This window comes from Lactuca sativa, chromosome 5 (genome assembly GCF_002870075.4).
Source record: "Lactuca sativa cultivar Salinas chromosome 5, Lsat_Salinas_v11, whole genome shotgun sequence".
In the NCBI taxonomy this organism is placed as follows: domain Eukaryota; kingdom Viridiplantae; phylum Streptophyta; class Magnoliopsida; order Asterales; family Asteraceae; genus Lactuca; species Lactuca sativa.
The window spans coordinates 287,064,254-287,080,884 of NC_056627.2; the positions used below are offsets into that span (position 1 = coordinate 287,064,254).

At 32.9% G+C, this 16,631-nt stretch overlaps 1 protein-coding gene across 1 annotated transcript; it reads right to left on the reverse strand.

Moving 5' to 3' along the window:
* Window positions 1–1,411: 1,411 nt before the first annotated feature.
* LOC111910251 (N-terminal acetyltransferase A complex auxiliary subunit NAA15) lies at window positions 1,412–8,311 on the reverse strand. Its single transcript, XM_023906053.3, has 25 exons — window positions 8,070–8,311; window positions 6,708–6,786; window positions 6,547–6,629; window positions 6,292–6,441; window positions 6,057–6,172; window positions 5,535–5,640; window positions 5,373–5,444; window positions 5,165–5,280; window positions 4,954–5,086; window positions 4,799–4,876; window positions 4,646–4,699; window positions 4,434–4,559; window positions 4,264–4,359; window positions 4,047–4,175; window positions 3,876–3,958; window positions 3,548–3,778; window positions 3,341–3,473; window positions 3,162–3,266; window positions 2,948–3,079; window positions 2,795–2,851; window positions 2,621–2,718; window positions 2,461–2,519; window positions 2,224–2,338; window positions 1,998–2,098; window positions 1,412–1,833 (listed from the first exon to the last, which is right to left on the reverse strand). Exons 1-25 carry the CDS (start codon window positions 8,118–8,120, stop codon window positions 1,682–1,684), a joined length of 2,655 nt encoding a protein of 884 aa, XP_023761821.1. The 5' UTR covers window positions 8,121–8,311; the 3' UTR covers window positions 1,412–1,681.
* Window positions 8,312–16,631: the final 8,320 nt, after the last annotated feature.

A 16,631-nucleotide genomic window follows, 5' to 3' on the forward strand; every position in this document is an offset into this window, starting at 1 on the left:
AAATTATAAAGTGTCATATTTTCCAGGATATAAATTGTTGATTAAATTATGTAAAAACATAAAAAATATAAATAAAAAAAAATTAATTTTTTTTTGTAGGATGTTGTTGATTGTCCATAGTGGATTGTCCCATTTCACGTGTTTAAATCGTTGGCATAAGAGGTAATAAGTATATATTTTTATTTTTTTATAATTGAAAAAATTAATTTTTACTTTCATAATTGTTTTGAAATTGCAGTATGATTTGGAGCTTGTTTTTTGTGAAGAATTCACATGCATTTGTTCATGAGTACATGAAAAAGCCTGAATTTATTGAACTAATGAGAAGACTTGGTGCTTTAGGTGATGGGAACCAAGACCAACAAATATAAGGATGTATAAAATTTGTAAATTTTGTTTCTGTTTAATATAATTTATGGTTCCCTACTCCCTAGTATGCAGGGACGGACGCAGAAATACACAGTAGGTGTTGCCGCGGTTGAAGAGGTGTTGTCGGTGCATGAAAAATAGACAAAAAACCAAAAAAATCGTAATGTTTTCCATTGCGTATGGAAAAACTAGGTGTTGCCGGTGCCACACCGGGACACCAAGTAAAACCGTCCCTGCTAGTATGCAATGATTATCAGTTCTAAGTGGTTGTGAAAGAATCTTTCTTAATTTAATATAATAAATATTTTTATATTCATGTAAAGACTTATTGCATTACAGAATAAGTCTAGATTTAATCCAAAAATCTTTGAGTTCCTCATCATAATAAATATTCGTTCGGTTTATTGTTTCCCAGCCATCAAACATGAGATTTATTTCTAAGGTATGTTCAAAACAATTATATCATTATGCAGAGAACATTATCACATTAATGAGTTCATATATTATTCTTTAAAAGGTATGACCGGAAATTCCCTCTGCGATCTGATTTTATTAATATTTATTTTTCTGCTTATACTATATTTTTTATGTATTACAAACAACATACGAATATATTACTTGTTATAAAATAAGTTAAATAGCACAGAATGTTTTATTTAATATGATCTTAAACTTTGAATCGAAAACACAAATTGAATTTTCAAACCGATGTTTTTTGCATAATTTCACTGTTGATGAAAAAAAAACACGAGTTACTTTCTGTTTAGGATTAGTTCTACAGTTTTACGTCATCATTTCTAATTAATTGTTTTTGGATAATTTATAACTTGATAGTATATTGATATCTTGCACATATTTATATTTAAATTATTTTCTTTTTTCAGTCGCAATAATCTTTTTATAACTTTCAAAACTTCAATTTGATTCCACATCAGAATAAGAATGCTATAATAAACAAATAAAAGAAATACATTACCATTTAACTGCAAAAAGCCAACACTACCATGAAGCACGTTCGTTATTATTGATACAAGGTCTAGAATCACTCAAAAATCATGCCAAAATTTTTGCAAATAAATATAGCATTTATACAACATAAAGAGACATAAGAAGTAAATTATACACATTTTCAAGGGAATCGTGATCCCATGAAGAAAAGAAACAGCTTTGAAAATAACAAAAAATAGTAGTCACTCCAAGATATGTGGAGTTTTTTTTTTTTTCTCATGGGGTCAGGAAACTTTATCCTACAACCGCAACATAATTTAATCCTACAACTTGTGATTTTTAAGTTTTAAGTGGTTGTGTTGTGTTAGACAATTGCTAAATTCTTGATTGCATCTAACTTTCCTATTTTACCATTTGATATTCCCCCATTTTCTTCAGCTTTTGTTTGAGTGGAGCACAGGCTCCCTTCAAAGTAGGTTGAGTATGGAAATTCTTCTCCACATCGCTTTTTCCATCCTACAAAAGAAATACCAACATACTTCTATTATTATAGCATTCTACTTCTTTTTGTTGTTATTAGGGATTGTATTTTTGAAAAATCTACTCAACTATAGCATTGTGCTTTCAATTCTTTCTTATATGGGCATTGACAAATTCAATGAAAAAAAAAGGGGGCTTACTTAGAGCAGCATCCCGATCATCAAAAGTAGACACCAAAATCTTGTGAACTGCAACACAGTCTTTGAGCTTCCATTCTTTCACGGATCCATGTGATCCGTTACTAATTCAGGGGCAAAACAGACATTCAAGCATATCATGGATTAGTATAATGACTCTCATTCAAGTAAATAAGAAACTCATCTAAAAAATCTAATTTAATCCTGATTTTAATTAATGTAGGGTTACCTTGAAATGGGGGAGTTATTGAGTGATTCTTGGATCAAAGTGATGGCTTCTGCCTTTTTGTTTGGTTCTAAACAATACATCATTTCAGCTACAGCTGCTCTATGCATCAACGAATCTACAAAATCACCAACAAACCAACTCTCTTAAATAAAAAAACGAGCATTTATTATTTAATAATATATATGACCTTAAAGAAACAGGTGTGAGCAGGATTTTTTTGTAACAAATGTTAGTTACCTTTATGTTGCTCAAGGAAAACAGTGTTTGCCTCCATTAGAGATTTACCATGCAGCTGACTAGAAAAAAGAAAAAGACAAAATATTTAATAATAATAACAAATGACTTGTAGAAACAAAGACAAGGGAGCATGAATTATTTAAAAAAAAAAAAAAAATACCTGAAACTTGGTCTTTCTGCTTCTAATACACCAGAAATAAGTTTTTCAGAATCAGTTGTAGGAACAGGCCTTGATGCCACCTTATGGAAGAATCTTATCTGTGAAAGTGAAACCCAGAATTAAAATTAAAATGTTATTGAATAAAATATAAAATTTTAAATATGACACACATACCAAGCAGCGATGAGAGTCTGGATTTTCAGCATCTAGTTGTACCAAGTGCTTCAAAGCCTTCACAAAATAGAAAAGTCATTAAAAAATTAGGATTATAAATCCTAATAATATATAGTATCACAATTCACAAATATTAGTATATTATATTATTACCTGTAGGGCAAGCAAGATTTTTTGCTTTCTGATATTCACTTCAAAAGAAAGCAGATGTGTCTCCAAGTGATCAGGTGAATGCTTCTGAAGAAGTTTCAGATACTTTCCAGCTTCCATTAAAGGATCTTCAACCTAGTAAGTTCATATACAAAACCTTATATCAATATATTATATCTAATATATTTTAATATGAATAAATGATATTAGTAAAAACCTGCAATAATTTGTCTCCATTTGGATCCGGATCAACCGTCTTAACATTTCTTTTCCCATATTTGGAAACACCAACATTAGCTTCCTCATTCTTCACTTCCGCCTCCTGAACAACCATTAAAACAATAGATGTCATGCACAAGGGCAAAACCGTAAAATCTCACCAAAATGAAAATATACCTTTTTTGCCCTTGCTTCAGCCTTCCTCTGTTTTTGCCTCAGTTTCTTCTTTTGTGAAGCAGGCATTTTTGCCAGCTCATCATCTTCTTCAGTTGATGATGTCGGAGGAGAATCATACAACTTGATATAACATCTGTATAACTAAAAACTTTAGGTACAAGAAATTAAAAAAAAAAAAAAAAAAAAAAAAAGGTTTTGACTTTTGACCTTATAGCTCCAGCAGCTGCCTTGCGAAAATAAGCATGAGCATGAAGACGATCTTGGAATCTTAGCATTTCAATATAAGCACGAAGAGTCATTTTTCTTAAACAATAAGAATGGAAATCAAATTGGTCTTCTGTTATATCTGCATAATGTTTCTCAACACCCAAAAACTTTTTTAATGCACGTCCAACCTCATTTTGCCTCAAATAACTTTCTCCAGAAGCAAGTTCATACCTTTCAATTTTTTTTATTAAAAAAGAAAATATCAGTACATTTTATTAGAAAGGTAAAAGATATAAATTTCAGCATAAAGTTGGTAACAAGGACTAACCACATGCACTGCATGTCATGAAGATTATTATGTTGATCACCATCTTTTGTGAAGAGTACAGCCGTCTTTTCCGCAAGTGAAACCTGTGAAAACATCATGTCAAGGGGGTTAGAAAAAAAAAATAAAGACTAAAACTATATGAAAATATAAAAAAAATATATATATATGAACCTGATCAGCCTGAAGCATTCTTTTAACACATTGACTATTTACATAACGATCTGCAAGATCCATGCATCTAGCTTCATCTGCCAATGCAGCTGCTTCTGCAAAGTCTCCAGCATGCTTTAGTATCTTGCTCTGTACAAAATATAAAAAAATAAAATAGTCATCATTACAACTTTTCCTCTCACATAAAATGTAAATGAATCTGTTTAATTAAGCAGACCTTGACAGAGTATAAATCAATAACAGTTGGAGTATGTTGCATGGCTTCCTCAATTTTTGCAAGCGCCACGTCATACTGGCCCCGTCTGTCATAATGCTGCATTACAACCACATAAGAATAAGAATATGAAATTTTATAAAAGTTTATACAGATTTATAGTGGAAAAAAACCTGAGCCAAATAAAATAATGTCCACATAAGCGTTGAAGGTGGCTCTTTTTCTGACTTTCCAGGGTATCCACCTGTCTTTTTAAGTGATTCTTCCAAACCAAGCACCAATTTTTCAAGAATATTAGCCTGTAAAAAAGGTGAATAATATATATATGTCAGAAATAATAATGCAAGAAAGTATTGAAATTTAAAACCCTTATGGAGGCACAAACCTTGCCAGGATGATCATACAGAGGAGAAAGATCAGAAAACAGTGATGGGACTCCCTGTATTTGTCATTATTAAGAGTATAAATTTACATAAAAAAAGAAGATCATAATTCATAAATGGAAAATAGATATCAAAAAGAAGCAAAATATGAGTACCTTTGTTAAGAGAGGCCTGATATAACTGTCTGCTGCATCACGAAACTTTTCAGCAACAAGAAAATCTAGTGGGATCCTCTAAAAGAAAATGTTGTGATTTAGATAATCTAATTGGCATAAAAAAAAATAGAGATATTTTAAATTTTTTTAATCACCTTAACAGCAGAAGACCAGGTGTATTGTTCCCCAAGAGATTTATAGAGAGCATCCAACTTATCTATTTCATCAGATGAATATTGACCAGTCTTCGAGTGTAGTCCAACACATTTTTGTAATCCTTCATAGTATCTGAATAAATAAAAAAGGATCAATTAATTTTGGATTTTTACAAATTTTATGAAGTAATAGGAGAATACTGGAGTCTACTTGTAGTTGTCAGGATTCATTGTAAGCAGCACCCTGTACAACTTTTCACCTTCCTCAAAAGAATTAAGCTTCACAAGGAGAGAAACCTCCTCTTCCTTGTAGGATAATCTATCAACCTATTATAAGTTATAACAAAGAATATATTGTTATCAAATGAAGCCAAGTATTCATGTCATTATTATACAAAGTAAGTATAAAATAAGCTTACAATCTTGAACTCTTTTTTTCTCAACTCCTTTAGAGCTTTCTCTAGAAGCCCACATTCCTCCAATAAAGATATCTGGGCAATAGAAAATTATAACAAGATATGTAAGGTTAATTTTTATGAAGGTTTTATAAAGATAGCATTATTATTTATCACAAATATTACCTTGTATAACAGCATTTCCCCATGCTCGCAACGTTCATTTTCTGGAGGATAATCATCCTCAAGAGTTCCTTCATATGCTTCCAGGATATCAATTGCTTTCGATGCACTTGTAAAACACCCATAAAGAAGTTACAAAATTTACACTTTATTAATAAAATTAAAAGTTATAATACAATGTTACTTACTATCTTTTAGAACTCACAATTTAATAATCAAAAGAGAGTTGATATTCATACAACCAACTTATAGATGTGAATCTATGCATAGCTAGTTTATATAAGAATGCCTCTTTGAACACTGTGTGATGTAAATACTAATAATAATAGCAAAAGTTCAAATAAAAATATACATACACTCATACAGAATGATTCTGAAATTATCCATAAAAACAGAGACAGACACAGGGCACACGCAAGAAACTTTTACAGGCATACAAAGATCTTATAAATAACAAAAAGATCACAAAAGTAACATTTTGATTACATTATTTTTTGAAAAAAAAGACAAAAGCCCACAACTTACTTTGAGTTTAAATGATGAGAAACTGCAAAACCAATCCAATTCATCCGATGATTAGGTTTCAAAGTCAGCAATTGCTGTCTAGTTTCAACAAAACCTGCCAAGTCACGCATTTGTGCCTAAAATTGGGAAAGAAAAGCACCATTACACAATTGTATCAGTGACAATCTTACATAGATAATAACTCCTTTTATTGTAAGGATATATATTATATTATATTATATTATATTATAGATACCTGTAAAAGTGATAGGTCTCTAAGTATTTCAATGTTGTCAGGATCTATCCTCAGAGCATTCCTATAACATTTTATTGCCTCTCTGTACTCTCTGTCTGACCGATACAGAAGACCATAGACATGCCAACAAACATGGCTTTTCAAGTCATTCTACAATTGAGTAATAAGTGAATAAACATTATGACAATGTAACTGATATAAAAATAATAATTTCAAATAAAAATACTCAAAAGTTTAATTTAGAAGTTATCCAACCTTCAATCCCAGACGTACAAGCTCATATGCTTCTGGCTTTCGGTCCATGCAGTTCAATGTCAATCCCTTCATTGAAAGAGTTTCTATTGACAAGAAAGGTAATAAAGATGAGAACAATTTTAGAGGTCAAGAGCATTTGATAATGAACACAGTTCACAAACCTCCATGATCTGGGAACTTCTTCAAGATAGCATCTGCAGCCTTTAGCCCCTTTTTATACTGTTTTGTTTCATATGATTTCTGCCAAAGAGACAATCAACAGAGCATGCATTATTTCCCCAGGAAACAACTCAATACATAGACAACAGTTCTGGTTACAAAAGGATAGCAGCAGCATCCAATAAGGCAATGTAACATGTGATTAATAGTGGTTAACACTCGTGATAGGATCAAAGATTGTCCTAAATAATATCAAGATGAATTTGTATAACCTAGAACTACACGTGAGTTATTTATTGAGATTAAATTAAGGGTTGAGATAAGGTGTAGGGAAATCAATATGGTTTTAAACAAGAGAGATCATCAATAATTAGACAGCTTATGAGAAGACAAAGGGGGCATGAAACCGACATCAACATGTCTTTAATGATGTAGAAAAGATGCAGGATATTGTGCATTCAGGCTTCTTTTTTGTAGAAATGCTTTCAGTTAGATTAGTTTTGTACTTGATCAATATAGGTCAAGGGTATATCAGAAAAGTCAATAGCTAATTAGTCTCACCAAGAGTCTAATGTCCTTAGACAAAAAAAAAATAAACAATGATAAGAGAGGAAGAGGTCTGACAACTTGAAACAGGAAAAGTATTGGAGGGAGATTCGAGGGCATTGAACATCTAATGAGTTGATTTTAGATAGAAGTACATGATGTTCTCATTGACATTAAACAATTAGGGTTCACTTCTTAGTGTTTTCTTTTGAGTTCTACTGTTTTAGTTTTCTTCTATGGTCATTTTTAACTACCCCTAACTAGTTTGGGAGAAAAGGCTTGTTCTGTACTATGCATTCAGATTTTGAGGTCTGGTAGTGCTTCTGAAACCACTAGTCCAGTTAGATAGCTGCACAATAAACTGTTTCCAGTAAATTGTAAGAAACTTCACCACACTGACTCCAGCTGTTACATAATCTTTGCGGATAAACTATAGCATCTGATCCCAACTCAGTCGTATTTCAATGGACTTCCAAGTGACATTAACCTTAAGTTTTCATCGACAAAAAATAACAAAATTTCCACAATTCATTCAATGTGATAAACCAAAACACATTAGTAATCAATGAAACCAACATCCAGCCATTCTCCTGAACCCAAACCTAATCAAGATTACAGAAAATCGTACGTTTACGTTAATTCGAGACACATACTTAAGAATTTACAATTTACGATCCAAAATCTTCACAATACAAGACTAACCAGTCAACAATACAATATCTTTCATGCACATAAAGATAACTAGGGTTTTAAAGAGTGGGGAGGAAGATATTACGAATTGGCAAAGTTATTAAACTCATTAAGATTGTAGAGCTTACGACGATGAGCTTGAAGAGGTTGGCCTCTTTAGGAGGAAGCGAAGCGCCCATTGTTTGTGTTGCAGATTAGACGATTTGTAGAGAGAGAAAGTATGTATAGAGAATGAGAGTAGAGAGAGATTTGATAGTTTTTGAGGGTTTATAAGGCGACGTGTGATGTGAAAGAGATGGGGTGAAAGGGGTGACTGGTGGCGTTTATCTTCTGCAACCCTACTCACAAAAGAAAATTAAGGGAGCGGAGGTGCAAAGGGGGCGTTTATGATTTCCACTTCTTAAAGGGTGTATGTGTAAGTTCCATTTCTTAAAGAGTGTGTTTGTAATTTCTATTTCTTAAATATTTATATATATTAAAGTAAAATATTTAATTAAGTGTATCAAATACTTTAGACTATTGGATTTACCGATTTACTCAAGCACCGAAACAAACTTAAGATGGACATTATCGTGCATATGAAGCTTGGTAAACGGCTTCAGGGTGGGCATTCTCGTCAGGAACACAAGTCCATCAGCTATAAACTTAAGGGCATGTTCGGCATGAAGCTTTTGAGAATTTCTAACTTCTAACGTTTAACAAAACGCTCCGTTTTAAACAGAAGCCTCGTTTGACACTACAAATAATCATAGTTTGTATCTAACTAATATCAAGGACGGCTCTCTGTAGAGGTTTTTTAAGCTATGACATAGGGCCCCCAATTCTAAGGGGTCTCATATTTTCCAAAATCCAAAAGTTTAGCCCATTAAAAAATTCAATCCGGTAATCACAAAATAAATGAAGCGAAAGAATAGATTAATGATCGTTGCATTCATGAAACTGAAACGACATTGCATTTTTCTACCGATTCTATTTTCCGCGACATATTCATCTCTTCTATTTTTGATTTCCGAGTATAATAAAGGCTAAAGGGTCCCAAATTTTTATTTCTGTGACATATTCATCTCTTCTGTTTTTTATTTCCGAGTATAGTAAAGGCCAAAGGGCCCTAAATTTTTGGCTTGTTTAGAGCCCCTAAAATGGTTGAGCCGCCAATAATATGTGTGTAGCACTGCGTTTTTAACTTCATCTAATACATGTAACACTTATGTTAATAGCAACAGCTGCTCAAGCTACATTACTTCTTCTTCTTTTAAGATATTGTAAGTTCACAATGACCGTGAAGCTACACATGATTGTCTAATGAATTACTACTTCGTTGTAAATCATGTATTTGGTGTTGAGGTGGTCAAAAGAAGGTTCCATATATGAACATAATTATTCCTATGAATAGTTGATGATATCGAAACACATGATATTTTGTTTGGATTAACAATTGATGCTATTATCTATTGATCTTAAGAAGTTTTACGCCATTACATAAGTGAACATATACTAGAGGTGGCAATTTATGACACGACACGACAAAAATACACGACACGAAACGAAATCGGGATGAAACTGAAATTTGAATTCGTGTTCGTGTCGTGTTTGTGTTAACTGTAAAAACACGATGTCGTTTCGTGTTGTGTTTGTGTTCAAAATTCGACATTAAATTGAACCGATTTAGCAGTTCTTTATTGTGTTTTTCGTGTTTGTCGTGTTATATTTGATAAAATATTCATTAAATAAACTAGTTTCTAGTATATGATATATTTTTCGTGTAGTGTCGTGTTTGTCGTTTTTTAATTTGTTCGTTTTCATGTTAGTTAAAAAAACACGACATCATGTCGTGTCGTGTTCGTGTTATATAAGACATTGTCGTGTCGTGTCGTGTCAGACAGAAATACGAAACGATAGCACGATTTGCCACCCCTAACATATACAATGTGTCTATCAGTTAGCATATGGAATAATTGATGGGATAAGTGCTTGAATACATTTGAAAGAATTTCATGTGAAATTATATACTACTGTTGTGAAAATATTATTCAACTGTATGAAAAAAAAATTGTGTAAAACCAATTTTGCATGACATACAACTTTTATATGTCGTACATGAATCCAAACATAGACTTTCTGAAAATGTTAGGTAGTATTTATTGCATACATTCGGTATTATGGAAGAATTGTCAAATAGCATGGTGAGGCCAATACATCAGAGTTGATTACGAGCATCTAAGGATTATGCCTGAAGTTTTCGCCTCGCAAGATTTACAGATTTGACATTCATTTTTTGGATTCAACAGTTCCAACAACAATATCAACATTCTCCATCAATCTTCATTATTCAATAAATAAGTATATAAACCACACTCAACTATGTATTTCATGTTAATGGAGTACAATACAAGCGTAAGTATTATCTTGCTGATGAGATATAACCCCTTTTGGTTACTTTTGTGAAAACATATACCTATCCAAGTGGTGAAAAATGAAACATGTTCAAGGTAACACAAATAAATCAACAAGAAAGGACATTGAACGGGTTTTTGGCATACTAAAAATTTGTTAGGGTATACTTACATTCCCAACACATGTTGCTTCCAAGAAAAATTATGAAAATGATGTACATTTACATTATTTTTACACAATATATTTTTAAAAGATAAAGATGCAACACTATGGCATGATCACATGATTACCCTCCAACCTATCAGGAAGTAAATAAAGATATTCTTAGCAATTGGGTTACCAACAAACCCTCCAACCTATCAGGAAGTAAATAAAGATATTCTTAGCAATTGGGTTACCAACAAACCCACCACAACATTCGATCAAATCTTATGAAACATATTGCAACTGCCTACATTCCAAACCTTGACAACTAAATTTATTTATTTTTATTAAAGTATGTCTTTTCTGTTGTTTACCATGTATTTTGTTTTAAATAAATGTTGTTTTAATTTATTATTTTATGTTTTTTTAATTAATATCATGTATTTTTAAGTGGTTTTTGTTTGTTTTAAATATTTTTAATTAAAGTATAGTTTAGGGATGGATAAATGACAATTTTTATAAACGTGTTCGACAAAAATAACTAGTAGCGGGTAGCTTGTAACGGGTTGCGGATAGCTTCTAGCTAGTAGCATTTTGTTAAACGCTACATGAAATAGCATTTGTATTTGGAGTGTTTTATTTAAACTAAACGCTAGAAGCTTGTAGTGTCAAACGAGACTTTCTGTTCAAAACGAAGCATTTTGTCAAACGCTAGAAGTTAGAAGCTCTCAAACGTTCCATGCCGAACACGTCCTATGAGTTTAAAGAAACGATGGAAAGCATGAGAGTGAGTGTCAGAGAGAAAGAAGTTGATATAACGTTGATTTCGCTTAGGGAAACGAAGTATAACATGGATAATGTAATAATCCGTGTTTTCACAAAATATTAACATAATATTTTTGGAAAATATTAGAGTATTCTACATCATGCACAAAAGCATAGTTTCAAAAATCTTTAAAAGTATTTACAGAAAATACATATGGGTGTAACAATCATATCCTAACCACATTTAAAGCAACAATAAATAAAGCATGCGACAAAAATTCAATCCATGTTCTTGATGTTTTTAAGTCCACTCTCTGTAAGGCTTGTTACCTGAACCTGAAATACATGGAAACAATATATATCAAACAACAAGTCTAGTGAGTTATAAAATAACATAACATACACAAAATAATTTCTTACTTCACATACTTCCCATATCTAACTAGTCACATAGGTGGCCAATTATCTTTACTCTTATCAATAAACAATTTCTTACTTCACATACTTCCCATATCTAAACAAACTTCTTTCTTGGGATCCCTATCTTTTAGTTTTATTCAATACATACATGTGCACATAGTATCATAACAACATAACATTCACACAATGTCATTTGGACAAAACATTAATATAACACATTTATCCAACATGTCTCTATCTAACAAGGATGTAATCTACTTTCACATATTCATCTACACATACTTTAACATCAAATCTATCTAACATCATACTCTAAAGAAAAGTATGAGTCACATCTTTGAAGACAATGAGAACCTACTTCTAAACCTTATTCAAAGCTTCTTGTAAAGACTCCAACTCCTCCTTGCAACAACCTATGTCATTCACATATTAGGTTCCTTTAAAAATGTCTTAAACCATTAAGAACATTATAGAAAAATCTTATACTTTTGGTAACACTTCATATTGACAATCCTTTTCCAATAACCTTGCTATACTACTCAAATGTGGCTTCGTAACACTTAATTCATAAAGTTCATAACACATATAAACCATTTCATGATTTTCCAAAACTAGGGTTTCAAACCCTAACAATCACCACATGGATTCAGCCATGAAATCTTTATACAAATCATGTATTAAGCTTTTAAACACTTGATTAAACATAAACAACAAGTTATATAAGATTAATATTGCACATCCAACTCAAACCCTAAAAACACAATTAAAGCTCTAAAAGACTGGTTAATGAAGAAAATGATACCTTTAGAAGCTTTTGATGTTCAATCCTTGCCACAAACACACTAGATCGCCACTTAATCTTTCATCTTCCTTAAAATTGTCGGAGGTATGCTCTCAAAGTGATTGGGGGTGTTTTAGTTCAAGAATAAACCAAAACCGATGTTTATCCTGCTCTCAAAACCGCACTGCAACAAGCTCCTTACTACGTCGTGGTGTCTTTAAATGAGTCGTGGTATCTCTAGTTAGCATCACGGTGGAAATCCATGGTAGCAACCTACTTTATCCATCACTTCATGGTACCCATATACCACGTGTAACATCCCGACTCCCAAATATGAAATTTAATGGTTTTTATGCATTTCATAAGACCTACTCGACGAGTTGGAGGGCCCAACTCGTCATGTAGAGACCAAGATGGTCGTGTAATTTACAAAGCCTACTCGACTAGTTAGAAGACTCAACTCGACGAGTTGGCATCAGATTATGAAAACCCTAATTTGTAGGGTTTTCACCCTATATAATCTCCTTAAGTCACAAAGGCCGACCCCTTATCAGCTTCCAAACCCTAATATCGATAGTGCAAACGCTAATCTCCATTTTTCCTTCTATATTGTGAGCTAGTTGACACTTTGGAGCAAAAGAGGAGAGATTGGTAAGAAAGAGGCAGGGATTTAGCAAGCATCTTCGTTTTGGAACTGAGGTGGACTATTGTGAGTATTCAAACCCCGATTTTTATGTACATACATAGCTAGATCTTAGATTGTGTCCCTTTTCCCCTCCGTATTCTTAGATGTGCATTCATGGGTTTACAAGGCTGATTAAGAGTTTTTTGAACATTTGGGATGGTATCAGATGATAAAGTTGGAAACCTTATCCTTTAAGGCGTGTTAGGGGTGTGGATCTAAGCCTTAGAGTCCCTGGAATCGAAGAACCATTTGAATGTGTGCAACAGGGAGAGAAATCGATGAGTTGCTTAGCCAACTCAACGAGTCGAGTCGGGTTTTCCTGCTTTTTGGATTCTGAGTAACTCGGCCAGTTGGTGAGAAAACTCGACAGGTTGGTTAGGGTTTTTCCCGATGGTCTGGACACGGTATGGACTTGACAAGTTATTTTAACAACTCGATGGGATGACTTGTGTTTTCATGGTTTCTGAAGTTCTAAAGGAACTCGACGAGTCAATAGATGCACTTGACGAGTTAGGTCAACATGGACTGTTGACCTTGACTGTTGACTTTAACTTTGACCATGGTTAACCAAGTTTGACTTCAGAGGGTATTTTGGTAATGGAATTAGCCATACGATGGTTACAGGTAGTTGAGTTCGGAGCTGTGAGTTGGGATTCGATTGTATCGCTTCAGCACTACTTGTGAGTTGAGTTTCCTCACTATACTTAGAGGTCAAAGGCACCAAGGCCGGCCCATTAGATTAATATCATGATAGTTGTTCATATGTTGAGTGTGAGTTAGAGATGCATGCTAATTGATATGCTATCTGGTAGATCTGTAGGACTACCTGTGATATTTTCTAATTATCTGTATGTGTATTTAGCTATTACATGTCGACATGTTGTGTGGGTAGGGTTGAGGTTGTACAGCTCCATGCGGTAACAAACAAACCCTAGAGTATGCCAGATATGAGCTGAGGGCCAGGGAGAGCATGCCAGACTCATACTGAGGACTCCTAAGCATTCCAGATGTGAGCTGAGGGCTAGGGGAGCATGCCATACTCGCATTGAGGGCTGATCATTTATATTCCAGTCTTAAAACTGAAGGGGCAAGCCATTCATAAGTTGTGAGAACGAGAGCACGCCAAACTTATGTTGTGGGCTCGAGAGCAAGCCAAATGTGAGTTGTGGGCCTGTTAGGCAAGCCAGACACATATTATGGGCTCAAGGGTAATCCAGTTTGGGAAGCTATGGACCCATTACATGCTATTATTATGTGTACTATTTGTTATGTATCAGTATTTTGGGGGAACTCACTAAGCTTTGAGCTTATAGTTTTGGATTTTGTTTTAGGTACTCCGGATGATCGTGGGAAGGCGAAGGCTTGATCATGCACCTCCTCACATTTTATGATTTTGAGTTTTGGGATTCTCTGATATGAAACTATTTTGAAAATATTTTGTAATAAGTAATGGTTTTTGGATGCTTGAAAAACTTTTAAATTTTTATGAATTTTATAGATGTTACACCACGTCGTGGTGCAAAGTACGTTGCACTCAAATTATATAAAAAGCTTACCTAAATCGCCACCTTAGCTACCATGTCATGACAAGCTAGCCACCGCGCAACAGTAGAGTTGGAATCAGTTTTTTCACATCTCTTTTAAAGGAACTTCTTCACAGATTTCTTACACCTATTAAATTTAACTCATTCTCCATACGTAATACCACATTTCCATAACTTCAAACATATAAGAAATACACAAAATGCATTTATCATTCTACAATTCAAATATTGTCACAAGGACCAAATTGCCCTTAGACATAAAATAACATCCTACAACACGTATACCATAAATTATAGGTTCTTACAGATAGATACCTACCAATTTTATGTAATGTTGAAATACACGTTAAGGAGGTGTGAAGTATATACTCGCACATGGGTTGATTTGATTTGGACATGACAAATGTCGTTATAAGAGGTCAAGAGGTAACATCCCCTTGCAGGACTACAAGTATAAGTCGTGAGGGATTGCAAGTGCATTAAATTAGGAAAAAAACTATTTTATTATATTCAAATGTATATTAGGATTTATGGGTCGATGGTTTATTTTAGAGAACAAAACTAACATAATTTTAGTTTATAGACTAATTGTTTTTGCCTAAACTTGAAGTTGACTTGAATTGAGTTGTCATCTTGTAAATTTCATAGTAAACACTCAACAAAAAACCAAAATATTATTTAAGGAAAATGTCTTACATGATTATCGTTATAGTATGGTGTTCAAATTTATTCAACATGTTTATAATGCATGTTTATGTTGCTACGTAGCATTCCAAATGTTTGATAGTTGGTTGGGAATGTCCTCTTCTAATGCACAAATAGGAAGGCATGTTGTAAAAGGCAGACAAAAGCTAGGTTATAAAGTGATATCGAGGGATGGCCGGTCCTAAGTATTTATCTCTAATTCCTAAGTTAGGTGTCAATTCGTAATAATGTAAAATTGCTTAAGGTGAGAGAATTTTGGCTTCAATGATGTGTATTAAAGTTCTTATATACATGTGATATGGTACGGGTTCTTGCTTATTTAACCAGGTTATGCGGTTGTCTATAAGTTGCAAGGGTAGTACCCTTCAATTATAATAGTATTACATTTTTCGTGTTTCCTGTGATGTTGTATGAGAATTTGTATAGGTGATTTTCTTGCCATAATTAATTGTTTTTCGGTTTGCCAGTTAGTTTGCATTTGATAAAGAAAGTCGGTCTGGTATGTTATGCTATGAGTTTACTGTGTTGGTCCGGACTGCTTTTGGTGATTTCGTATTGTTTTTATGTATGGGCTAACTCCCATAAACCATTAGCTTACAAAGTAATAGTTACAACTTAATTCATATTCATAATCAAGTAATATGTATTTACAGTTAAAGATAGATAAATCTACTTTTATCTCGATAGTCAAAATTTTACATCAATTTCGTACTTAAAACTCCTATTTTAATCATTTTGACCTCATTTTTGTCTTTAAGTTAAAGAGTCGAAGTTTATCGTGTTTTATAATTTTGACCCCAAGTTTGTATTCTTTGATTTTTTTTTTTTAAATCAAGAACAATATCGAGAAATTAAATGTGGAAATATGTCATGTTTTATAAAACTTTGTACCCCGTGATAGATCCCCAATTATTGAGGTGTGGAATTCAATAAATAAAATACATTGTTTAAGCTCTCACACACCTAAAATATTACTAGTGTTATGTGATATACTATCTGTTCAACATAGGCACACAAGGAGTTATAACTTTATTTGTGTTTGAAGAATAGAAAAAGAATAAAAAAAATGAGATTTTCCGAATCATTAATGTATAAAATATGTTACCTCTTAACATTTATTCCATCAATAAACTTGTTGAACTAGTGGGGATATCACACGCATTGCGACGAGTTTATTAATTATATATTTTTGACATAATTTTGTAAAAGAATTATATATATATATATATATATATATATATATATACTAGTT

Excerpts from the sequence above, each read along its gene's own strand:
- LOC111910251 (XM_023906053.3), bottom strand. The coding sequence starts at position 8,120 with ATGGGCGCTTCGCTTCCTCCTAAAGAGGCCAACCTCTTCAAGCTCATC. Across the intron at positions 6,787-8,069 it reads ACCTCTTCAAGCTCATCGTC|AAATCATATGAAACAAAACA; the intron begins GTAAGCTCTACA and ends TCTCTTTGGCAG. Across the intron at positions 2,339-2,460 it reads TTTCCTTGAGCAACATAAAG|ATTCGTTGATGCATAGAGCA; the intron begins GTAACTAACATT and ends GTGATTTTGTAG.